The sequence below is a fragment of the Oncorhynchus nerka genome, linkage group LG17, assembly GCF_034236695.1.
Source record: "Oncorhynchus nerka isolate Pitt River linkage group LG17, Oner_Uvic_2.0, whole genome shotgun sequence".
Lineage (NCBI taxonomy): Eukaryota > Metazoa > Chordata > Actinopteri > Salmoniformes > Salmonidae > Oncorhynchus > Oncorhynchus nerka.
Window position 1 is genome coordinate 18,946,777 of NC_088412.1, and position 27,779 is coordinate 18,974,555.

Here is a 27,779-nt window from a genome sequence, read left to right on the forward strand (position 1 = left end):
TAGCTGTGTTCCTGTAGATGACCAGGACCAGGGTTGGTTCCAGAGCTGCAGACTAGTAGCTGTGTTCCTGTAGATGACCAGGACCAAGGTTGGTTACAGAGCTGCAGACTAGTAGCTGTGTCCTGTAGATGACCAGGGTTGGTTACAGAGCTGCAGACTAGTAGCTGTGTTCCTGTAGATGACCAGGACCAGGGTTGGTTACAGAGCTGTAGACTAGTAGCTGTGTTCCTGTAGATGATCAGGGTTCGTTCCAGAGCTTGCAGACTAGTAGCTGTGTTCCTGTAGATGACCAGGACCAGGGTTGGTTCCAGAGCTGCAGACTAGTAGCTGTGTTCCTGTAGATGATCAGGGTTGGTTCCAGAGCTGCAGACTAGTAGCTGTGTTCCTGTAGATGACCAGGACCAGGGTTGGTTCCAGAGCTGCAGACTAGTAGCTGTGTTCCTGTAGATGATCAGGGTTGGTTCCAGAGCTGCAGACTAGTAGCTGTGTTCCTGTAGATGACCAGGACCAGGGCTGGTTCCAGAGCTGCAGACTAGTAGCTGTGTTCCTGTAGATGATCAGGGTTGGTTCCAGAGCTGCAGACTAGTAGCTGTGTTCCTGTAGATGACCAGGACCAGGGTTGGTTACAGAGCTGTAGACTAGTAGCTGTGTTCCTGTAGATGATCAGGGTTCGTTCCAGAGCTGCAGACTAGTAGCTGTGTTCCTGTAGATGACCAGGACCAGGGTTGGTTCCAGAGCTGCAGACTAGTAGCTGTGTTCCTGTAGATGACCAGGACCAGGGTTGGTTCCAGAGCTGCAGACTAGTAGCTGTGTTCCTGTAGATGATCAGGGTTGGTTCCAGAGCTGCAGACTAGTAGCTGTGTTCCTGTAGATGATCAGGGTTGGTTCCAGAGCTGCAGACTAGTAGCTGTGTTCCTGTAGATGACCAGGACCAGGGTTGGTTCCAGAGCTGCAGACTAGTAGCTGTGTTCCTGTAGATGACCAGGACCAGGGTTGGTTCCAGAGCTGCAGACTAGTAGCTGTGTTCCTGTAGATGACCAGGACCAGGGTTGGTTCCAGAGCTGCAGACTAGTAGCTGTGTTCCTGTAGATGATCAGGGTTGGTTCCAGAGCTGCAGACTAGTAGCTGTGTTCCTGTAGATGACCAGGACCAGGGTTGGTTCCAGAGCTAGTAGCTGTGTTCAGACTAGTAGCTGTGTTCCTGTAGATGATCAGGGTTGGTTCCAGAGCTGCAGACTAGTAGCTGTGTTCCTGTAGATGACCAGGACCAGGGTTGGTTCCAGAGCTGCAGACTAGTAGCTGTGTTCCTGTAGATGACCAGGACCAGGGTTGGTTCCAGAGCTGCAGACTAGTAGCTGTGTTCCTGTAGATGATCAGGGTTGGTTCCAGAGCTGCAGACTAGTAGCTGTGTTCCTGTAGATGACCAGGACCAGGGTTGGTTCCAGAGCTGCAGACTAGTAGCTGTGTTCCTGTAGATGATCAGGGTTGGTTCCAGAGCTGCAGACTAGTAGCTGTGTTCCTGTAGATGACCAGGACCAGGGTTGGTTCCAGAGCTGCAGACTAGTAGCTGTGTTCCTGTAGATGATCAGGGTTGGTTCCAGAGCTGCAGACTAGTAGCTGTGTTCCTGTAGATGACCAGGACCAGGGTTGGTTCCAGAGCTGCAGACTAGGGTTGGTTCCTGAGCTGATCAGAGAGCTAGACTAGCTGTGTTCCTGTAGATGACCAGGACCAGGGTTGGTTACAGAGCTGTTGCTGTTCCAGAGCTGCAGACTAGTAGCTGTGTTCCTGTAGATGACCAGGACCAGGGTTGGTTCCAGAGCTGCAGACTAGTAGCTGTGTTCCTGTAGATGACCAGGACCAGGGTTGGTTCCAGAGCTGCAGACTAGTAGCTGTGTTCCTGTAGATGACCAGGACCAGGGTTGGTTCCAGAGCTGTAGACTAGTAGCTGTGTTCCTGTAGATGACCAGGACCAGGGTTGGTTCCAGAGCTGCAGACTAGTAGCTGTGTTCCTGTAGATGACCAGGGTTGGTTCCAGAGCTGCAGACTAGTAGCTGTGTTCCTGTAGATGACCAGGACCAGGGTTGGTTCCAGAGCTACAGACTAGTAGCTGTGTTCCTGTAGATGACCAGGACCAGGGTTGGTTCCAGAGCTGCAGACTAGTAGCTGTGCTCCTGTAGATGACCAGGACCAGGGTTGGTTCCAGAGCTACAGACTAGTAGCTGTGTTCCTGTAGATGACCAGGACCAGGGTTGGTTCCAGAGCTACAGACTAGTAGCTGTGTTCCTGTAGATGACCAGGACCAGGGTTGGTTCCAGAGCTGCAGACTAGTAGCTGTGTTCCTGTAGATGATCAGGGTTGGTTCCAGAGCTGCAGACTAGTAGCTGTGTTCCTGTAGATGACCAGGACCAGGGTTGGTTACAGAGCTGTAGACTAGTAGCTGTGTTCCTGTAGATGATCAGAGTTGGTTCCAGAGCTGCAGACTAGTAGCTGTGTTCCTGTAGATGACCAGGACCAGGGTTGGTTCCAGAGCTGCAGACTAGTAGCTGTGTTCCTGTAGATGATCAGGGTTGGTTCCAGAGCTGCAGACTAGTAGCTGTGTTCCTGTAGATGACCAGGACCAGGGTTGGTTCCAGAGCTGTAGACTAGTAGCTGTGTTCCTGTAGATGATCAGGGTTGGTTCCAGAGCTGTAGACTAGTAGCTGTGTTCCTGTAGATGACCAGGACCAGGGTTGGTTCCAGAGCTGCAGACTAATAGCTGTGTTCCTGTAGATGACCAGGGTTGGTTCCAGAGCTGGTAGTGTGTTCCTGTAGATGACCAGGACCAGGGTTGGTTCCAGAGCTGTAGACTAGTAGCTGTGTTCCTGTAGATGACCAGGACCAGGGTTGGTTCCAGAGCTGTAGACTAGTAGCTGTGTTCCTGTAGATGATCAGGGTTGGTTCCAGAGCTGCAGACTAGTAGCTGTGTTCCTGTAGATGACCAGACCAGGCTGTAGACTAGTAGCTTGGTTGACCAGGGTTGGTTCCAGCTGCAGACTAGTAGCTGTGTTCCTGTAGATGACCAGGACCAGGGTTGGTTCCAGAGCTGCAGACTAGTAGCTGTGTTCCTGTAGATGACCAGGACCAGGGTTGGTTCCAGAGCTACAGACTAGTAGCTGTGTTCCTGTAGATGACCAGGACCAGGGTTGGTTCCAGAGCTGCAGACTAGTAGCTGTGTTCCTGTAGATGACCAGGACCAGGGTTGGTTCCAGAGCTACAGACTAGTAGCTGTGTTCCTGTAGATGACCAGGACCAGGGTTGGTTCCAGAGCTACAGACTAGTAGCTGTGTTCCTGTAGATGACCAGGACCAGGGTTGGTTCCAGAGCTGCAGACTAGTAGCTGTGTTCCTGTAGATGACCAGGACCAGGGTTGGTTCCAGAGCTACAGACTAGTATGCATTACTCATCTCACATGTATATACTGTAGCTGTGTTCCTGTAGATGACCAGGACCAGGGTTGGTTCCAGAGCTGCAGACTAGTAGCTGTGTTCCTGTAGATGACCAGGACCAGGGTTGGTTCCAGAGCTGCAGACTAGTAGCTGTGTTCCTGTAGATGACCAGGACCAGGGTTGGTTCCAGAGCTGTAGTATCTACCCCCCCTGCTGTATGTCTAGCTTACTGTCCCTCTCAACCCGCCCTACTCAGGCCCACTCAAAGCCTACACCAATATACACCTACACAAGTGCCCCATTTAATCACTTCATCAGACAGTGAAATAATACCAGTGTAGAGTCAAGCATGATGTACTGTTTTGGCATGCTCTATGTTGTACACTGCAGTCTGCTTGCAAACAATAGTTTTGCAGCTACAGTGGGATATGAAAGTGATTTAGGTACATGAAGTCTAGTGATGTATTTTTATGCATGTAGTTTGTATGCGTTTGTTTTGTTCTACTTAAATTCCTGTGTGTGTCTGCATGCCGGACCACACAGGAATATATGTATATTTGATAGTCTCTGAGATGTACACAAGCTTCCTATGTGTGTGCTACAGTTTTCAGGTCTACCACAGAAAGAAGAAAAAAAACTGTATATGTTTGTGCTTGGGGAATATCTGTTTCCTTCTGAAATACTGTGTGTGTCCAGGACGTGGAGCCCGGACTGACCTTCCACTACTGGGGTCTGTTTGACGGCCACGCGGGCTCAGGGGCAGCGGTGGTGGCATCTAAGCTGCTCCAACACCACATCATAGAACACCTCCAGGAGGTCCTGGATGTCCTGAGGAACCCGGCCCAGCTGGCCCCCATCATCCAGGGGGAAGAGCCCACCAACTACCACCTCACCCCCACCACCCACCGGGGCATCACCAGGGCCGCCTCCCTGCGGGGGGCTGCAGGGGCCCCCGGCTCCCCCAGCCACCCCCCGCCCCCCACCAGGTTCTTCACGGAGAAGAAGATCCATCACGAGAGCATGGTGATGGGAGCCATTGAGAACGCCTTTAAAGAGATGGTGAGTTCAGGGCTATGTTCAGTAGGCGAACATTGTAGATGGATGTGTAATGAAAACAGTGGATGTGCTTCCTTGTTTTACATGTCAGAGACCGGCATATTTGTTCTACATCTATTTCTATCTGAACGACTATGTTGTGGCCTGTTGAACTCCGGTCTGAAGGAACGCATTTTCAGTTGTGCTGAGTGACGTTCTGGGAGTAAGGGACTCTACATATATTAACCATGCATTGATTAGACATTAATTATAGCGTAAGGGACACCGCAGCATCAATTAAATACAGCACATTCACTTTAAGAGACATCGCAGCACACTTTAACTATCCATTATCCGTTCATTATCTGCTCAATTGATGGACATTGATCAGTGGCCTCTCGGCAATTACAGTATTTTTTTCTGCCGATTTATATAAGCAGTTGGCATACGGAGATCAACATCGCAACCCACTGGGAATAGGACTAGTAAGCATTGTATGAATGCAGCTTCCTCCTTTCTTTCTAATAATAACTGTCTGGTTATTGTACCTACAGACATACTCTGCCTATATGTCTGAAGTAGGTTAATTAAGCAATAAGGCACGAGGGGGTGTGGTACATCCAATCACTGGCCACTTTAATAATAGATCACTAGTCACTTTAATGATGTTTACATATTTTGCATTACTCATCTCACATGTATATACTGTATCCTATACTATTCTACTGTCTTAGTCTATGCATTACTCATCTCACATGTATATACTGTATCCTATACTATTCTACTGTCTTAGTCTATGCATTACTCATCTCACATGTATATACTGTATCCTATACTATTCTACTGTCTTAGTCTATGCATTACTCATCTCACATGTATATACTGTATCCTATACTATTCTACTGTCTTAGTCTACTGTCTTAGTCTTATGCATTACTCATCTCACATGTATATACTGTATCCTATACTATTCTACTGTCTTAGTCTATGCATTACTCATCTCACATGTATATACTGTATCCTATACTATTCTACTGTCTTAGTCTATGCATTACTCATCTCACATGTATATACTGTATCCTATACTATTCTACTGTCTTAGTCTATGCATTACTCATCTCACATGTATATACTGTATCCTATACTATTCTACTGTATCTTAGTCTATGCATTACTCATCTCACATGTATATACTGTATCCTATACTATTCTACTGTCTTAGTCTATGCATTACTCATCTCACATGTATATACTGTATCCTATACTATTCTACTGTCTTAGTCTATGCATTACTCATCTCACATGTATATACTGTATCCTATACTATTCTACTGTCTTAGTCTATGCATTACTCATCTCACATGTATATACTGTATCCTATACTATTCTACTGTATCTTAGTCTATGCATTACTCATCTCACATGTATATACTGTATCCTATACTATTCTACTGTCTTAGTCTATGCATTACTCATCTCACATGTATATACTGTATCCTATACTATTCTACTGTCTTAGTCTATGCATTACTCATCTCACATGTATATACTGTATCCTATACTATTCTACTGTCTTAGTCTATGCATTACTCATCTCACATGTATATACTGTATCCTATACTATTCTACTGTCTTAGTCTATGCATTACTCATCTCACATGTATATACTGTATCCTATACTATTCTACTGTCTTAGTCTATGCATTACTCATCTCACATGTATATACTGTATCCTATACTATTCTACTGTCTTAGTCTATGCATTACTCATCTCACATGTATATACTGTATACTATACTATTCTACTGTCTTAGTCTATGCATTACTCATCTCACATGTATATACTGTATCCTATACTATTCTACTGTATCTTAGTCTATGCATTACTCATCTCACATGTATATACTGTATCCTATACTATTCTACTGTCTTAGTCTATGCATTACTCATCTCACATGTATATACTGTATCCTATACTATTCTACTGTATCTTAGTCTATGCATTACTCATCTCACATGTATATACTGTATCCTATACTATTCTACTGTCTTAGTCTATGCATTACTCATCTCACATGTATATACTGTATCCTATACTATTCTACTGTCTTAGTCTATGCATTACTCATCTCACATGTATATACTGTATCCTATACTATTCTACTGTATCTTAGTCTGTGCATTACTCATCTCACATGTATATACTGTATCCTATACTATTCTACTGTCTTAGTCTATGCATTACTCATCTCACATGTATATACTGTATCCTATACTATTCTACTGTCTTAGTCTATGCATTACTCATCTCACATGTATATACTGTATCCTATACTATTCTACTGTATCTTAGTCTATGCATTACTCATCTCACATGTATATACTGTATCCTATACTATTCTACTGTATCTTAGTCTATGCATTACTCATCTCACATGTATATACTGTATCCTATACTATTCTACTGTCTTAGTCTATGCATTACTCATCTCACATGTATATACTGTATCCTATACTATTCTACTGTATCTTAGTCTATGCATTACTCATCTCACATGTATATACTGTATCCTATACTATTCTACTGTATCTTAGTCTGTGCATTACTCATCTCACATGTATATACTGTATCCTATACTATTCTACTGTCTTATTCTATGCATTACTCATCTCACATGTATATACTGTATCCTATACTATTCTACTGTCTTAGTCTATGCATTACTCATCTCACATGTATATACTGTATCCTATACTATTCTACTGTATCTTAGTCTATGCATTACTCATCTCACATGTATATACTGTATCCTATACTATTCTACTGTATCTTAGTCTATGCATTACTCATCTCACATGTATATACTGTATCCTATACTATTCTACTGTATCTTAGTCTATGCATTACTCATCTCACATGTATATACTGTATCCTATACTATTCTACTGTCTTAGTCTATGCATTACTCATCTCATATGTATATACTGTATTCTATACTATTCTACTGTATCTTAGTCTATGCATTACTCATCTCACATGTATATACTGTATTCTATCCTATTCTACTGTATCTTAGTCTATGCATTACTCATCTCACATGTATATACTGTATCCTATACTATTCTACTGTATCTTAGTCTATGCATTACTCATCTCACATGTATATACTGTATTCTATACTATTCTACTGTATCTTAGTCTATGCATTACTCATCTCATATGTATATACTGTATCCTATACTATTCTACTGTATCTTAGTCTATGCATTACTCATCTCACATGTATATACTGTATTCTATACTATTCTACTGTATCTTAGTCTATGCATTACTCATCTCATATGTATATACTGTATTCTATCCTATTCTACTGTATCTTAGTCTATGCATTACTCATCTCACATGTATATACTGTATTCTATCCTATTCTACTGTATCTTAGTCTATGCATTACTCATCTCACATGTATATACTGTATCCTATACTATTCTACTGTATCTTAGTCTATGCATTACTCATCTCACATGTATATACTGTATCCTATACTATTCTACTGTATCTTAGTCTGTGCATTACTCATCTCACATGTATATACTGTATCCTATACTATTCTACTGTATCTTAGTCTGTGCATTACTCATCTCACATGTATATACTGTATCCTATACTATTCTACTGTCTTAGTCTATGCATTACTCATCTCACATGTATATACTGTATCCTATACTATTCTACTGTATCTTAGTCTATGCATTACTCATCTCACATGTATATACTGTATCCTATACTATTCTACTGTCTTAGTCTATGCATTACTCATCTCACATGTATATACTGTATCCTATACTATTCTACTGTATCTTAGTCCATGCATTACTCATCTCACATGTATATACTGTATCCTATACTATTCTACTGTATCTTAGTCTATGCATTACTCATCTCACATGTATATACTGTATCCTATAATATTCTACTGTATCTTAGTCTATGCATTACTCATCTCACATGTATATACTGTATCCTATACTATTCTACTGTCTTAGTCTATGCATTACTCATCTCACATGTATATACTGTATCCTATACTATTCTACTGTATCTTAGTCTATGCATTACTCATCTCACATGTATATACTGTATCCTATACTATTCTACTGTCTTAGTCTATGCATTACTCATCTCACATGTATATACTGTATCCTATACTATTCTACTGTATCTTAGTCTATGCATTACTCATCTCACATGTATATACTGTATCCTATACTATTCTACTGTATCTTAGTCTGTGCATTACTCATCTCACATGTATATACTGTATCCTATACTATTCTACTGTATCTTAGTCTGTGCATTACTCATCTCACATGTATATACTGTATCCTATACTATTCTACTGTATCTTCTCACATGTAGTCTGTATGCATTACTTAGTCATCTCATCTCATGTATATACTGTATCCTATACTATTCTACTGTATCTTAGTCTATGCATTACTCATCTCACATGTATATACTGTATCCTATACTATTCTACTGTCTTAGTCTATGCATTACTCATCTCACATGTATATACTGTATCCTATACTATTCTACTGTATCTTAGTCTATGCATTACTCATCTCACATGTATATACTGTATCCTATACTATTCTACTGTATCTTAGTCTATGCATTACTCATCTCACATGTATATACTGTATCCTATACTATTCTACTGTATCTTAGTCTATGCATTACTCATCTCACATGTATATACTGTATCCTATACTATTCTACTGTATCTTAGTCTATGCATTACTCATCTCACATGTATATACTGTATCCTATACTATTCTACTGTATCTTAGTCTATGCATTACTCATCTCACATGTATATACTGTATCCTATACTATTCTACTGTCTTAGTCTATGCATTACTCATCTCACATGTATATACTGTATCCTATACTATTCTACTGTATCTTAGTCTATGCATTACTCATCTCACATGTATATACTGTATCCTATACTATTCTACTGTATCTTAGTCTATGCATTACTCATCTCACATGTATATACTGTATCCTATACTATTCTACTGTCTTAGTCTATGCATTACTCATCTCACATGTATATACTGTATCCTATACTATTCTACTGTCTTAGTCTATGCATTACTCATCTCACATGTATATACTGTATCCTATACTATTCTACTGTCTTATTCTATGCATTACTCATCTCATATGTATATACTGTATCCTATACTATTCTACTGTATCTTAGTCTATGCATTACTCATCTCACATGTATATACTGTATCCTATACTATTCTACTGTCTTAGTCTATGCATTACTCATCTCACATGTATATACTGTATCCTATACTATTCTACTGTATCTTAGTCTATGCATTACTCATCTCACATGTATATACTGTATCCTATACTATTCTACTGTCTTAGTCTATGCATTACTCATCTCACATGTATATACTGTATCCTATACTATTCTACTGTCTTAGTCTATGCATTACTCATCTCACATGTATATACTGTATCCTATACTATTCTACTGTCTTAGTCTATGCATTACTCATCTCACATGTATATACTGTATCCTATACTATTCTACTGTCTTAGTCTATGCATTACTCATCTCACATGTATATACTGTATCCTATACTATTCTACTGTCTTATTCTATGCATTACTCATCTCATATGTATATACTGTATCCTATACTATTCTACTGTATCTTAGTCTATGCATTACTCATCTCACATGTATATACTGTATCCTATACTATTCTACTGTATCTTAGTCTGTGCATTACTCATCTCACATGTATATACTGTATCCTATACTATTCTACTGTATCTTAGTCTATGCATTACTCATCTCACATGTATATACTGTATCCTATACTATTCTACTGTCTTAGTCTATGCATTACTCATCTCACATGTATATACTGTATCCTATACTATTCTACTGTATCTTAGTCTATGCATTACTCATCTCACATGTATATACTGTATCCTATACTATTCTACTGTATCTTAGTCTGTGCATTACTCATCTCACATGTATATACTGTATCCTATACTATTCTACTGTATCTTAGTCTATGCATTACTCATCTCACATGTATATACTGTATCCTATACTATTCTACTGTCTTAGTCTATGCATTACTCATCTCACATGTATATACTGTATCCTATACTATTCTACTGTATCTTAGTCTATGCATTACTCATCTCACATGTATATACTGTATCCTATACTATTCTACTGTCTTAGTCTATGCATTACTCATCTCACATGTATATACTGTATCCTATACTATTCTACTGTATCTTAGTCTGTGCATTACTCATCTCACATGTATATACTGTATCCTATACTATTCTACTGTATCTTAGTCTGTGCATTACTCATCTCATATGTATATACTGTATCCTATACTATTCTACTGTATCTTAGTCTGTGCATTACTCATCTCACATGTATATACTGTATCCTATACTATTCTACTGTCTTAGTCTATGCATTACTCATCTCACATGTATATACTGTATCCTATACTATTCTACTGTCTTATTCTATGCATTACTCATCTCATATGTATATACTGTATCCTATACTATTCTACTGTATCTTAGTCTATGCATTACTCATCTCACATGTATATACTGTATCCTATACTATTCTACTGTATCTTAGTCTGTGCATTACTCATCTCACATGTATATACTGTATCCTATACTATTCTACTGTATCTTAGTCTATGCATTACTCATCTCACATGTATATACTGTATCCTATACTATTCTACTGTATCTTAGTCTATGCATTACTCATCTCACATGTATATACTGTATCCTATACTATTCTACTGTCTTAGTCTATGCATTACTCATCTCACATGTATATACTGTATCCTATACTATTCTACTGTATCTTAGTCTATGCATTACTCATCTCACATGTATATACTGTATCCTATACTATTCTACTGTATCTTAGTCTGTGCATTACTCATCTCACATGTATATACTGTATCCTATACTATTCTACTGTCTTATTCTATGCATTACTCATCTCATATGTATATACTGTATCCTATACTATTCTACTGTATCTTAGTCTATGCATTACTCATCTCACATGTATATACTGTATTCTATACTATTCTACTGTATCTTAGTCTATGCATTACTCATCTCACATGTATATACTGTATCCTATACTATTCTACTGTATCTTAGTCTATGCATTACTCATCTCACATGTATATACTGTATTCTATACTATTCTACTGTATCTTAGTCTATGCATTACTCATCTCATATGTATATACTGTATCCTATACTATTCTACTGTATCTTAGTCTATGCATTACTCATCTCACATGTATATACTGTATTCTATACTATTCTACTGTATCTTAGTCTATGCATTACTCATCTCATATGTATATACTGTATTCTATCCTATTCTACTGTATCTTAGTCTATGCATTACTCATCTCACATGTATATACTGTATTCTATCCTATTCTACTGTCTTAGTCTATGCATTACTCATCTCACATGTATATACTGTATCCTATACTATTCTACTGTATCTTAGTCTATGCATTACTCATCTCACATGTATATACTGTATCCTATACTATTCTACTGTCTTAGTCTATGCATTACTCATCTCATATGTATATACTGTATTCTATCCTATTCTACTGTATCTTAGTCTATGCATTACTCATCTCACATGTATATACTGTATTCTATCCTATTCTACTGTATCTTAGTCTATGCATTACTCATCTCACATGTATATACTGTATCCTATACTATTCTACTGTATCTTAGTCTATGCATTACTCATCTCACATGTATATACTGTATCCTATACTATTCTACTGTATCTTAGTCTGTGCATTACTCATCTCACATGTATATACTGTATCCTATACTATTCTACTGTATCTTAGTCTGTGCATTACTCATCTCACATGTATATACTGTATCCTATACTATTCTACTGTCTTAGTCTATGCATTACTCATCTCACATGTATATACTGTATCCTATACTATTCTACTGTATCTTAGTCTATGCATTACTCATCTCACATGTATATACTGTATCCTATACTATTCTACTGTCTTAGTCTATGCATTACTCATCTCACATGTATATACTGTATCCTATACTATTCTACTGTATCTTAGTCTGTGCATTACTCATCTCACATGTATATACTGTATCCTATACTATTCTACTGTATCTTAGTCTATGCATTACTCATCTCACATGTATATACTGTATCCTATAATATTCTACTGTATCTTAGTCTATGCATTACTCATCTCACATGTATATACTGTATCCTATACTATTCTACTGTCTTAGTCTATGCATTACTCATCTCACATGTATATACTGTATCCTATACTATTCTACTGTATCTTAGTCTATGCATTACTCATCTCACATGTATATACTGTATCCTATACTATTCTACTGTCTTAGTCTATGCATTACTCATCTCACATGTATATACTGTATCCTATACTATTCTACTGTATCTTAGTCTGTGCATTACTCATCTCACATGTATATACTGTATCCTATACTATTCTACTGTATCTTAGTCTATGCATTACTCATCTCACATGTATATACTGTATCCTATACTATTCTACTGTATCTTAGTCTATGCATTACTCATCTCACATGTATATACTGTATCCTATACTATTCTACTGTATCTTAGTCTATGCATTACTCATCTCACATGTATATACTGTATCCTATACTATTCTACTGTATCTTAGTCATTACTATACATATACTATTCTACTGTATCTTAGTCTGTGCATTACTCATCTCACATGTATATACTGTATCCTATACTATTCTACTGTATCTTAGTCTATGCATTACTCATCTCACATGTATATACTGTATCCTATACTATTCTACTGTATCTTGCATTACTCATCTCACATGTATATACTGTATCCTATACTATTCTACTGTATCTTAGTCTATGCATTACTCATCTCACATGTATATACTGTATCCTATACTATTCTACTGTCTTAGTCTATGCATTACTCATCTCACATGTATATACTGTATCCTATACTATTCTACTGTATCTTAGTCTGTGCATTACTCATCTCACATGTATATACTGTATCCTATACTATTCTACTGTATCTTAGTCTATGCATTACTCATCTCACATGTATATACTGTATCCTATACTATTCTACTGTATCTTAGTCTATGCATTACTCATCTCACATGTATATACTGTATCCTATACTATTCTACTGTATCTTAGTCTATGCATTACTCATCTCACATGTATATACTGTATCCTATACTATTCTACTGTCTTAGTCTATGCATTACTCATCTCACATGTATATACTGTATCCTATACTATTCTACTGTCTTAGTCTATGCATTACTCATCTCACATGTATATACTGTATCCTATACTATTCTACTGTATCTTAGTCTATGCATTACTCATCTCACATGTATATACTGTATTCTATACTATTCTACTGTATCTTAGTCTATGCATTACTCATCTCACATGTATATACTGTATCCTATACTATTCTACTGTATCTTAGTCTATGCATTACTCATCTCACATGTATATACTGTATCCTATACTATTCTACTGTATCTTAGTCTATGCATTACTCATCTCACATGTATATACTGTATCCTATACTATTCTACTGTATCTTAGTCTATGCATTACTCATCTCACATGTATATACTGTATCCTATACTATTCTACTGTATCTTAGTCTATGCATTACTCATCTCACATGTATATACTGTATCCTATACTATTCTACTGTATCTTAGTCTATGCATTACTCATCTCACATGTATATACTGTATCCTATACTATTCTACTGTATCTTAGTCTATGCATTACTCATCTCACATGTATATACTGTATCCTATACTATTCTACTGTATCTAAGTCTATGCATTACTCATCTCACATGTATATACTGTATCCTATACTATTCTACTGTCTTAGTCTATGCATTACTCATCTCACATGTATATACTGTATTCTATCCTATTCTACTGTATCTTAGTCTATGCATTACTCATCTCACATGTATATACTGTATCCTATACTATTCTACTGTATCTTAGTCTATGCATTACTCATCTCACATGTATATACTGTATCCTATACTATTCTACTGTATCTTAGTCTGCATTACTCATCTCACATGTATATACTGTATCCTATACTATTCTACTGTATCTTAGTCTGTGCATTACTCATCTCACATGTATATACTGTATACTATTCTACTGTCTTAGTCTATGCATTACTCATCTCACATGTATATACTGTATCCTATACTATTCTACTGTATCTTAGTCTATGCATTACTCATCTCACATGTATATACTGTATCCTATACTATTCTACTGTCTTAGTCTATGCATTACTCATCTCACATGTATATACTGTATCCTATACTATTCTACTGTATCTTAGTCTGTGCATTACTCATCTCACATGTATATACTGTATCCTATACTATTCTACTGTATCTTAGTCTATGCATTACTCATCTCACATGTATATACTGTATCCTATACTATTCTACTGTATCTTAGTCTATGCATTACTCATCTCACATGTATATACTGTATCCTATACTATTCTACTGTCTTAGTCTATGCATTACTCATCTCACATGTATATACTGTATCCTATACTATTCTACTGTATCTTAGTCTATGCATTACTCATCTCACATGTATATACTGTATCCTATACTATTCTACTGTCTTAGTCTATGCATTACTCATCTCACATGTATATACTGTATCCTATACTATTCTACTGTCTTAGTCTATGCATTACTCATCTCACATGTATATACTGTATCCTATACTATTCTACTGTATCTTAGTCTATGCATTACTCATCTCACATGTATATACTGTATCCTATACTATTCTACTGTATCTTAGTCTATGCATTACTCATCTCACATGTATATACTGTATCCTATACTATTCTACTGTATCTTAGTCTATGCATTACTCATCTCACATGTATATACTGTATCCTATTCTACTGTATCTTAGTCTATGCATTACTCATCTCACATGTATATACTGTATCCTATACTATTCTACTGTATCTTAGTCTATGTATCCTATACTATTCTACTGTATCTTAGTCTATGCATTACTCATCTCACATGTATATACTGTGTCCTATACTATTCTACTGTATCTTAGTCTATGTATCCTATACTATTCTACTGTATCTTAGTCTATGCATTACTCATCTCACATGTATATACTGTGTCCTATACTATTCTACTGTCTTAGTCTATGCATTACTCATCTCACATGTATATACTGTATCCTATACTATTCTACTGTATCTTAGTCTATGCATTACTCATCTCACATGTATATACTGTATTCTATACTATTCTACTGTATCTTAGTCTATGCATTACTCATCTCACATGTATATACTGTATTCTATACTATTCTACTGTATCTTAGTCTATGCATTACTCATCTCATATGTATATACTGTATTCTATCCTATTCTACTGTATCTTAGTCTATGCATTACTCATCTCACATGTATATACTGTATCCTATACTATTCTACTGTATCTTAGTCTATGCATTACTCATCTCACATGTATATACTGTATCCTATACTATTCTACTGTATCTTAGTCTATGCATTACTCATCTCACATGTATATACTGTATCCTATACTATTCTACTGTATCTTAGTCTATGCATTACTCATCTCACATGTATATACTGTATCCTATACTATTCTACTGTATCTTAGTCTATGCATTACTCATCTCACATGTATATACTGTATCCTATACTATTCTACTGTATCTAAGTCTATGCATTACTCATCTCACATGTATATACTGTATCCTATACTATTCTACTGTCTTAGTCTATGCATTACTCATCTCACATGTATATACTGTATCCTATACTATTCTACTGTATCTTAGTCTATGCATTACTCATCTCACATGTATATACTGTATTCTATACTATTCTACTGTATCTTAGTCTATGCATTACTCATCTCACATGTATATACTGTATTCTATACTATTCTACTGTATCTTAGTCTATGCATTACTCATCTCATATGTATATACTGTATTCTATCCTATTCTACTGTATCTTAGTCTATGCATTACTCATCTCACATGTATATACTGTATTCTATCCTATTCTACTGTATCTTAGTCTATGCATTACTCATCTCACATGTATATACTGTATCCTATACTATTCTACTGTATCTTAGTCTATGCATTACTCATCTCACATGTATATACTGTATCCTATACTATTCTACTGTATCTTAGTCTGCATTACTCATCTCACATGTATATACTGTATCCTATACTATTCTACTGTATCTTAGTCTGTGCATTACTCATCTCACATGTATATACTGTATACTATTCTACTGTCTTAGTCTATGCATTACTCATCTCACATGTATATACTGTATCCTATACTATTCTACTGTATCTTAGTCTATGCATTACTCATCTCACATGTATATACTGTATCCTATACTATTCTACTGTATCTTAGTCTATGTATCCTATACTATTCTACTGTATCTTAGTCTATGCATTACTCATCTCACATGTATATACTGTGTCCTATACTATTCTACTGTATCTTAGTCTATGCATTACTCATCTCACATGTATATACTGTATCCTATACTATTCTACTGTATCTTAGTCTATGTATCCTATACTATTCTACTGTATCTTAGTCTAGGCCGCTCTGACATTGCTCACCCAATATTTATATGTTCGTAATTACATTCCTTTACTTTAGATGTGTGTATTAGGTATTTGTGAAATTGTTAGAAATCACTTAGATATTACTACACTATTAGAGCTAGAAACACAAGCATTTCGCTACACCCGCAATAACATCGGCTAAACGCATGTATCTGACAAGTAAAATATTATTTATATGGCCAATATATCATGCCTTAGGGCTGTTCTTAAGTACGACACAACACAGAGTTCCTAGATACAGCCCTTAGCCGTGGTATATTGGCTATATACAGTTGAAGTCGGAATTTTACATACACCTTAGCCAAATACATTTAAACTCAGTTTTTCAGAAATCCTGACATTTAATCCTAGTAAAAATTCCCTGTCTTAGGTCAGTTAGGATCACCACTTTATTTTAAGAATGTGAAATGTCAGAATAATAGAGATAATTATTTCAGCTTTTATTTCTTTCATCACATTCCCAGTGGGTCAGAAGTGTACATGCACTCAATTAGTATTTGGTAGCATTGCCTTTACATTTTTTAACTTAGGTCAAACATTTCGGATAGCCTTCCACAAGCTTCCCACAATAAGTTGGGTGAATTTTGGCCCATTCCTCCTGACAGAGCTGGTGTCAGGTTTGTAGGCCTCCTTGCTCACACACACTTTTTCAGTTCTGCCCATAAATTGTCTATAGGATTGAGGCCAGGGCTTTGTGTTGATGGCCACTCCAATACCTTGACTTTGTTGTCCTTAAGCCACAACTTTGGAAGTATGTTTGGGGTCATTGTCCATTTGGAAGACCCATTTGCAACCAAGTTTTAACTTCCTGACTGAGGTCTTGAGATGTTGCTTCAATATATCCACACAATTTTCCTGACTCATGATCTCATCTATTTTGTGAAATGCACCAGTCCCTCCTGCATCAAAGCACCCCCACAACATGATGCTGCCACCCCTGTGCTTCACGGTTGGGATGGTGTTCTTCAACTTACAAGCATCCCCTTTTTTCCTCCAAACATAACAATGGTCATTATGGCCAAACATTTCTATTTTTGTTTCATCAGAGGACATTTCTCCAAAAAGTACGATCATTGTCCCCATGTGCAATTGCAAACCGTAGTCTGGCTTTTTTATGGCGGTTTTGATGCAGTGGGTTCTTCCTTGCTGAGCGGCCTTTCAGGTTATGTCGATATAGGACTCGTTTTACTGTGGATATAGATACTTTTGTACCCGTTTCCTCCAGCATCTTCACATGGTCCTTTGTTGTTGTTCTGGGATTGATTTGAACTTTTCGCCCAAAAGTATGTTTATCTCTAAGAGACAGAATGAGTCTCCTTCCTGAGCGGTATGACGGCTGTGTGGTCCCATGGTATTTATACTTGCGTACTTTTGTTTGTACAGAAAAACGTGGTACCTTCAGGCATTTGGAAATTGCTCCCAAGGATGAACCAGGCTTGTGGAGGTCTCCAATTTTCTTTCTGAGGTCTTGGCTGATTTATTTGGATTTTTCCATGATGTCAAGCAAAGAGGCACTGTGTTTGAAGGCAGGCCTTGAAATTCATCCACAGGTACACACCTCCAATTGACTCAAATGATGTCAATTTGCCTATCAGAAGCTTCTAAAGCCATGACATAATTTTCTGGAATTTTCCAAGCTGTTTAAAGGCACAGTCAACTTAGTGTATGTAAACTTCTGACCCACTGTAATTGTGGTACTGTGAATTATAAGTGAAATAATCTGTCTGTAAACAATTGTTGGAAAAATGACTTGTCATGCACAAAGTCCTAACCGACTTGCCAAAACTATAGTTTGTCAACAAGAAATTTGTTGAGTGGTTGAAACACGAGTTTTAGTGACTCCAACCTAAGTGTATGTAAACTTCTGACTTCAACTCTACCACAACCCCCCGAGGTGCCTTATTGCTATTTCTAACTTGTTACCAATGTAATTGGATGTCATAAGGTGAAAGCACCAATTTGTAAGTCGCTCTGGATAAGAGCGTCTGCTAAATGACTTAAATGTAAATGTAAATGTAATTAGAGCAGTAAAAATACATGTTTTTTCATACCCGTGGTATACGGTCTAATATACCAGGGCAAATCAGCATTCAGGGCTCGAACCACCGAGTTTACAATGTTTCTTAACTCCAGGTTTGATTTTTATTTGCTCCATCTTCAGCTGTGTCTGTGTGTTCTTCCGGCAGCTCCTTAGCATTAAGACGAGTGGGTGTCTTAACAGCTGGCTGCCAGTGATAAGGCATGTTACCCCCTCTCTATCTCCCCATCGCTTTAATCCATTATCTGTGACTGTTCCCTTCAAATCAGCAGCATATGGTGCCAGTCAATCCACAGTAGCGCATTTGGTGGACTTTTCCCTTCCAACCCGCAGGCCCTCCAAAAATGTCTGTGCTGCTCAACATCTGGTTGTGGGGCTGTAAGTGGATGTGTGGACTTAAATTCAGCTCAGTCAGCAGCCTAGTGGTCATACACACGGAGCCAATCAAAAGGGTGGTCATAACAGGATTGGCCAATGAGGGGTCACGAAGGTTGTGGGTTTTTAGCCTCGTTGTCTAACGTTTTTATTGAGGATTCTTGCTTTTGTCCCTTCTGACTTCAGCTGTTGTTTCCTATCTACATATCTGAGAGAGAGTTCACCTCCTGGTGTCTAGCTAATTGATAATATCTAAGCCTGAAATGCTGATATGAGTGCCAAAATGCATTCTGATCTCACCTGTTCCATATAACTGCTGACATTAACATGCATAACTTCAGACCAACCTGGGTACTGCCGCGGTAGCCGTTTCCTCTACATCACCACTAGATGGCAGTGTGCAGCCATTTATTGAGTTTGTGTGATTTTTCCCAGCCTATTGCCACTGTCAACCCAATCTATCGAGACTAATAATAATACACCATACCTCATGCACCTGTACACATTTCAGACTGTGTTTATGCTTAACAATTGTGTTATAATGAAAGTGTGATGTACAAGAATTTAAGATTAAACATCTATATATAAATCCAGAATTTCATCAAATAACAGTACACGGTCATGCCGATACAGGTGAGTGGATGTCACACACATTTTTGGCTTTGATTCAACAGCAGTCTATTATGGAGAATTGTAGATGTTAAACCCGTATCATGATATTCCACACTATTCAGCTCATTCACATACTTGATTTCATAACGTGATAAAGCTGCTCTTTCTTTTCTCCCTCTCTATCGCTCTCATTCTTTATCTCTGTCACTCTCTCTTCACAGGGACAAGGCAACACTTTTCTGTCCCTCTGCTCCCCCATCTCTTCTCGCTTCTTATTTTAATTAACCTAATTCTCAAATTAATGTAAATCTGTCATCATTATTGGGGTGGTGGTGCAAATTAGCCAGTAACTCTGTCTGACTAGTTTACCCCTCTCTTATCTGGGGGTAACCACCAACCACCGGCTCGGAGTCTAGTTCTCAGGCTGACATGAATCACCACATTCCTATGGAAACGGGCCGTGTCTGGAGGAGGCTGCCAGAGCCTGATAAACACACAGAGACAAGTAAACATCAAAAAGAAACATGGCTCACCACGGCCTTATCAGCAATCTGTTTACAGAAGGACAGAAATAACAGGGGAAGATCAGATCTTTGGGAAGCCCAGTCTTCCTCTCTGCTGCTCTGGAAATACATGCATTTAACCCACTAAAGCTATAGTCAATTATGCCTGTAATGGGGTGAAAACCCTAATCCTAACTTGTTGACTGTTTGTATGCTTAATTGTGAAATAGTTTGCATTGTGCCTACCAGATGCCATAAGGGAAGAAAGGTGTAGCTAGTTGTTTATGAGGAAAATATATATTATTGAAGGCTTCCCTTCCTGCAGCCACAGGCGTTTGACAGGATGAATATGTATGCACCGCTACAGATTCAAAACTCACCCTGGGTGAAGGACACGTTTGTTCACGTCGTTCCCCCTTCGTAACACACACACATACACACACGAGCACACAGACAAACACACACACATCTCCTGAGAAATGTGTTTCTCCTCCAAGCCGACAGCAGTGGTGGGAAACGTTTGCTGGCGTGTCACTAGGGCCTTGTTACAGGAGAGTTTTTTTACACACACACACACACACACACACGCACACACATGTCAGTGAAGACACTTGCCAGCTGGTCAGCGCATGCTCTGAGTACACTTCCTGGTAATCCGTCTGGCTGTGCGGCCTTGTAAATGTTAACCTGTTTTAAAGGTCTTACTCTCATCGTCTATGGAGAGTGTGATCATACAGTCGTCCGGAACAGTTGGCGCTCTCATACATGGTTCACTGTTGCTTGCCTTGAAGCGAGCATAGAAGCCATTTAGCTCGTCTGGTAGGCTCATGTCACTGGGCAGCTCTCGGCTGTGCTTCCCGTTATAATCCTCCGTGATAGTTTGCAAGCCCTGCCACATCCGACGTACATCACTGGGCCCGAATTCCCTGCCATCTAGGACCTCTATACCAGGCGTTGTCAGAGGAAGGCTCAAAAAATGTTTCAAAGACTCCAACCACCCAAGTCATAGACTGTTCTCTCTTCTGCCGTTCATCAAGCGGTACCGGAGCGTCAAGTCTGGGACCGAAAGGCACCTGAACAGCTTCTATCCCCAAGCCATAAAACTGCTGATTAGTTCATCAAATGGCTACCCGGACTATTGACATTGACTCTGTTTTTATTATTTATTTCATTATTTTAATTGTTTTGCACGGACTCTCTTGCACTGACTCTATGCACACTCACTAGACTCTACTCATACATACTACACTGACAGTCCAACACACAAAACACACTCACACACACACAGACAGACACACTTTCACATTCTTCACATATGCTGTTGCTACTCTGTTTATTATATATCCTGATTGCCTAGACACTTTTACCCCTACCTGTTAGTGAGCATTTCTCCTTTGCCCAGATAATCCATCCACTTAACAGGTGTGGCATATCAAGAAGCTGAACAGCATGTTTATTACGCAGGTGCACCTTGTGCTGGGGGCAAAAGGCCACTCTAAAATGTGCAGTTTTGTCACAACACAATGCCACAGATGTCTCAAGTTGTGAGGAAACATTTATGGCGTCATGTGAGTGAGCAGCTTGCTGATGTCAACGTTATGAACAGAATGCCCTGTGGTGCTGGGGCAATGGTATGGGTAGGCATAAGCTACAGACAACGAACACAGTTGCATTTTATCAATTGGAAATTTGAATGCACAGAAGGTAGTGACAAGTCCATTGTGATCCCATTTACTTTATGGTATTTGTGACCAAAGGATGCATATCTGTATTCCCAGTCATGTGAAATCCATAGATTAGGGCCTAATTCATTTATTTCAAATGGCTGATTTCCTCATGAACTGTAACTCAGTAAAAAATATATTTTTTATTCATTTTTATTTAGCAAATATTTGTCTTACTTTTTAACTCGGCATTGTTGGGAATGGGTACGTAAGTAAGCATTTCACTGTAAAGTCTACACCTGTTGTATTCGGCCCTATACAATTTTATTTGACACAAACCACACGCACACATTCTTGTAAAAGTAACCGTGTGTGTTTTCCACAGCGGACTACATGCTAGGGACAGAGTACATGTATTAGCGTGCGTTATTTCTTCACTCTTAACATATCTCTAGAGACTCATGACATTGCTGTAACCCAGGATACACATTTTCACTCATCAATTCCTGGTCTGGACCCGTATTCATACAGCCAGTGTCACAGTAGGATTGTTGACCCTGCGATAGACCAGCATCCTATCCAGGGGGGTGTACAATGTACATCAAGCTGCTTCACGCTACAGAAACATGAGATTGGCTGCTGCCCTATGAGCTGTTCTTGCTCGGACAAGGCTACATACTCTGGTTGGTGCTTCAAACCATTTGAACTTCTCCACGACTCTCTCACTTGTATAGAATAGAAAGGGTTAACTTGTGAAATAGTACATCATTTTGGTGGAGCTATAAGTTGGTTGGTTGATTGGTTACATTTTTTAAATGTTAGCTTTTTGATGAATTCAGTGACAGATTAATTATTCACCTTTATTAATGAATTAACATCATGGATTTAAAAAATCATTTTCTCTGTTTTAATTAGTGCTAAATGAATCAACCTAATTAAGCCGTGTAATAGCGAGGACTCCCTCAAACCTCCCCTCATCTTTAGGTTTTCATTTATTGTTTTTGCTACTGGACATAATTCTCTTACTGTGAGGCGTCCTTAATGTGTTTGGACCCCAGGAAGAGTTGCTACTGCCTTGGCATCAGCTAATCGGGATCCATTATAAATGCAAATGTTATATATGGTATGTTACTGTAGCAAGGACTTTAATCCACATCAGGTCCTTCTTTCGTGCTACTTTGTAATTGGAAAATATATGTTTAGAGACCAAGCTTTTTTGCTGTGTGTGTACTTATGTGTTTGTTGGGTTGTGTTTCCAGGATGCCCAGATTGAGAGAGACAAGGCTGTGTTTAACATCTCAGGAGGCTGTACTGCTCTGTGTGCACTCTTTTTATTGGGAAAGCTCTATGTTGGAAATGCCGGGGACAGCAGGTGAGACACATGCACACGGGTGGATTTCGATGAGTAAAATATGTCTGGTGAGATCCATCTCTCTCAACTTTTCTGTTTACACTAGCCTTGGATGTGGTGTGGCCAAAGCCACATTCCGGCTTCAGGTTTGAGTTCAGCTATTAGCATACTGTAATAGTATATAGACAAACAAAATAAGGATACCAATTCAAACTATACAGGAGCTTCTCATCTAAACCACTTTGCACATAGTGTTGCACACTTGATTAATATAATGATTCACAAATGTGTGGTTATTTTAAAAAGCATTTAATTTGCAATTTGGCTAACAGAGAAAACATGCTGTCTACTGGTATTAAGGTCATTCTTGCAGGGACATGTGGTGTGGGAGAGCCATTGTACTGTATTTACACACACACACACACTAACAGAAATAAACACATGTTGTTTTGTTGCTTTGCCCTTCAGAGCGATCATTATCCAAGGTGGAGAGGTAATCCCCATGTCTACAGAGTTCACACCAGAGTCAGAGAGGCAGCGCCTGCAGTTCCTGGTAAGAGGAAGAATTTAACTACTGTATCACAACACATGACCACAAAGTCACTACATATGTATAAGAACTTGATGTCAAGTGTAAGTGTACTACCTTATGTCTCACTCATTATGTAAATGTATTTTTGTCATTATTTTAAACTGCAAAAGTGTTCTGCTCTATTGTTTGAGTCAATGCTCCTCACAAACGGTTTCCTAGATCTAGCTAAATGCCTGAAAGGGACATAAGTCCATGTCCCAGGTCATTTGTTGTGTAGATCCAGTTATTGACCTCGACACTAATGATCATATACAGTATTTTAGACCAAACAAACTATTGTAGTTTTTTTGTTCTTCATCAAATATTTAGCAGCCATCATTTTGGGGGGGTTTCAAATAACTTGCAGATATTCAAATATTATTATTTGTTTTTCTGAGAAGTATTCAGGATACTTTTAAATGTTAATTGTTTTTCTGAGACCTTTATTTGAATATCAAGGGATATAATTTCCTTCAGTTGATTCTCTATATTCGACTACATTTTTGAGTACTTTGAATATTGTATTGTTGATATTTGGAAATAAACTACAAAATGCTAATGTTTTTTGCTCAGGTCTGCGTAATAGCTCCCACAGTTCCCGGTAAGTGGAGGAACTCGACTACAACCCCCTGAATCATAGCGAACTTTAGCTGTGCTTGACTGGAGCAATGGAACCAATAGACTAGTTGCAAAAGTGCAAACCCCAGCCATCTAACATCCCAGGCAGAGAAAACGATCAAAGTATTTGATAGATTTCAAATAGTATTTGAACCCAGGTCTGCTCTGTTCTTATTAAGCACAGCTGTCAGTTATCACAACATATGACTGTACAGACAGTAACTAGGCTTAACTCTCCTGCCTGGTGTCTTGGTTGGTTTAATAGACTGTGTGATTGCCTTCCTATCCACTGGGCATTTCAATCTCCTCTCTCTCTCCTCTCTCTGTAAAGGCCTACATGCAGCCGCACCTGTTAGGAGGCGAGTTTACACATCTGGAGTTCCCGAGACGTGTACAGAGGAAGGAGGTGGGGAAGAGGATGCTTTACCGGGACTTCACTATGTCTGGCTGGTGGGTGTCTGTTTCTGTCTGGTCTGCCTCTACCCAACTGTCTCTCTGTGTCTGTCTTTCTTTCCACCAGTGGTTTGTTTGATTGAAGTAATGAGGGCCTTGGTCCTCTCATTGGAATAAGTTAGACCGATGCTGCATTTAGTAAATCATCCTACCCCACCATTTTACCATAGTCATGAGATCCATAATCATTAGATCATTCAAATTAGGCATCTTTTTGGATTGTCATTGGAACTTTACAGTTTGCAACTACACAGTACTATTGTAATAATGTCCTTTGTCCGCAATCACTTTGTCTATCTGAAACTCTCATTCTCATCCATGGCACTCAGTAAAGCTGATTTACAGGGAATGCTCTGATAGACCCAGACATTCTGTGTTGTCTGTATGAATGACGGGGAATGCTCTGATAGACCCAGCCATTCTGTGTTGTCTGTATGAATGACGGGGAATGCTCTGATGGACCCAGACATTCTGTGTTGTCCGTATGAATGACGGGGAATGTTCTGATAGACCCAGACATTCTGAGTTGTCTGTATGAATGATAGGGACATTTCAGCTCATCAGTGATCTGGACAGAACTAGGGCCCATCACAGCTCCACATAATCTTTGCTACAGAGGCAGACTGAAGGGAGGAGTGAACGAGCAAGAGGTGATTGAGGGGAGGTTTATTGGTGCTGGAGCTTTTCTCAATGCGGTTCTGTCTGTGTGCTTTTTTAAAGATGTGCCGAGGTAGAGCCGTGCTGCTCCTTATTGAATCCAGAACTGAGGATCTGTCTCGCTGACTCAGACATGCTTGTGATGTATTTTTAAACAGATTCCTTTAAAAGTGGTCTCTTCTCAGGACTACAACTGGCCTCTAGTGTACCATAACAGACAAAAAGACGTAACTGCATTTTTGTGTGTGTCTGTCTGTGCTCCCTCCCTCCCTCCACCACTCCTCCCTCTCATGCCCAGTTGGCAGTGAGCTGGGCTGTGAGTTGATAGTGCAGATGGGGGGGGGGGTTGTTGTTAAGGATGGCAGGTGTTTCAGGGCCGTGTTCAGTTGATGGATGTTTAGCAGCACGCATGTTCTACATGTTCAAACACCCCGGCAGCCAACAGTGGAGGGAGAGAGAGGGAGAGAGAGGGAGCGAGAGGGAGCGAGAGGGAGGGAGAGAGAGAGAGAGACTCAAGCTGTCTCACTGGACTCCTGTTCTCTGAGACAAAGGAGAGGGGCGAATCTTAGAACGTTCATCATTGTCACACATTTATTTACTGCTCTCTTTTGTCTTTCTCTCTCTTCCTTCTCCCTCTCCACATGCATTCCCCTCTTTCTTGCCTACGATGGCAGTGTGATGTAAATAGTCTATTTTTGGAGAGATACTGTAGGCCCACACCCCTGTCCACTTTGGCCCTGTTTTAATTCTGAACGCACACTGCATCGAACTTGGGCAAACGGTTGTCTTAAGGTTTGCCTTTACTCTCTAATATCGCAATCTGTCTGACTGCATACATGACTGACTGCAGCTGACGGCCCCTCAATGTCACCCCACAGTTTATTGATGTGTGTGTGTGTGAGTGCCTGTGTGTGTTTGAGTCGTGGTTTGTATACTGAGCACGTAACGCTAATGTCTCTCTCTATCACCCCAGTACACTGAGCAGTGGCCCTGCCCACTCGTAAGAGATGAGATCACTGCTCTCCTGCCCATCTCTCCATCTCTCATCACCAGCAGAGTGGAGGATACAGGCTAGCAGTTACTACACCCACCACCTCTCCTTCCCTCTCCTCTGTCACACACTAGAGTGTGGTTGTCTGAAATAGACCACCACACTGTATAAAACCATGGTCTAATGAACAATGAAATCCACACACTGGTACATGCTCCCAGGGGTAGGTTCATTGGACAATGTTTCAACCCCAAGCTGAGTCTTCGTCAGGAAAATGAGCCTGTGAATGTCTGGTGCTGTTTGCAGCGACCATAGTGTTGTCCCTGACAGTCCCAGAGGTATGAGTGGGAGCAGGTATTATAAGGGGATTAATGTATGTATGTCACGCTGTCACAAATGCTTTATCTCCAGCTAGACAGAGAGAGACCGAGCTCTGAGACTGGGAGGGTCCTGGTAAAACACTAACTTCACTGGGAGTCTGACTCAGTCCCCATAGGGACTAGTCTGAAGATGTCTGCTAGATGTCCTTTGAAATCATAAAGGCTGCTGGGGCTTTTCAGTATAAAGCTTTGTTTTTGTAGGTGAAATGATGGAA

The 27,779-nt window shown here is 39.1% G+C and overlaps 1 protein-coding gene across 1 annotated transcript in view; it reads left to right on the top strand.

Moving 5' to 3' along the window:
- LOC115144837 (protein phosphatase 1H-like) overlaps positions 1-27,779 on the top strand; it is a 55,206-nt gene that overhangs the window by 18,422 nt on the left and 9,005 nt on the right. Inside the window, exons 3-6 of the mRNA XM_065003034.1 lie at positions 4,122-4,484; positions 23,803-23,915; positions 24,363-24,447; positions 25,415-25,533. Coding sequence (XP_064859106.1) covers positions 4,122-4,484; positions 23,803-23,915; positions 24,363-24,447; positions 25,415-25,533 — 680 coding nt within the window. The remainder of the gene's footprint in view (positions 1-4,121; positions 4,485-23,802; positions 23,916-24,362; positions 24,448-25,414; positions 25,534-27,779) is intronic.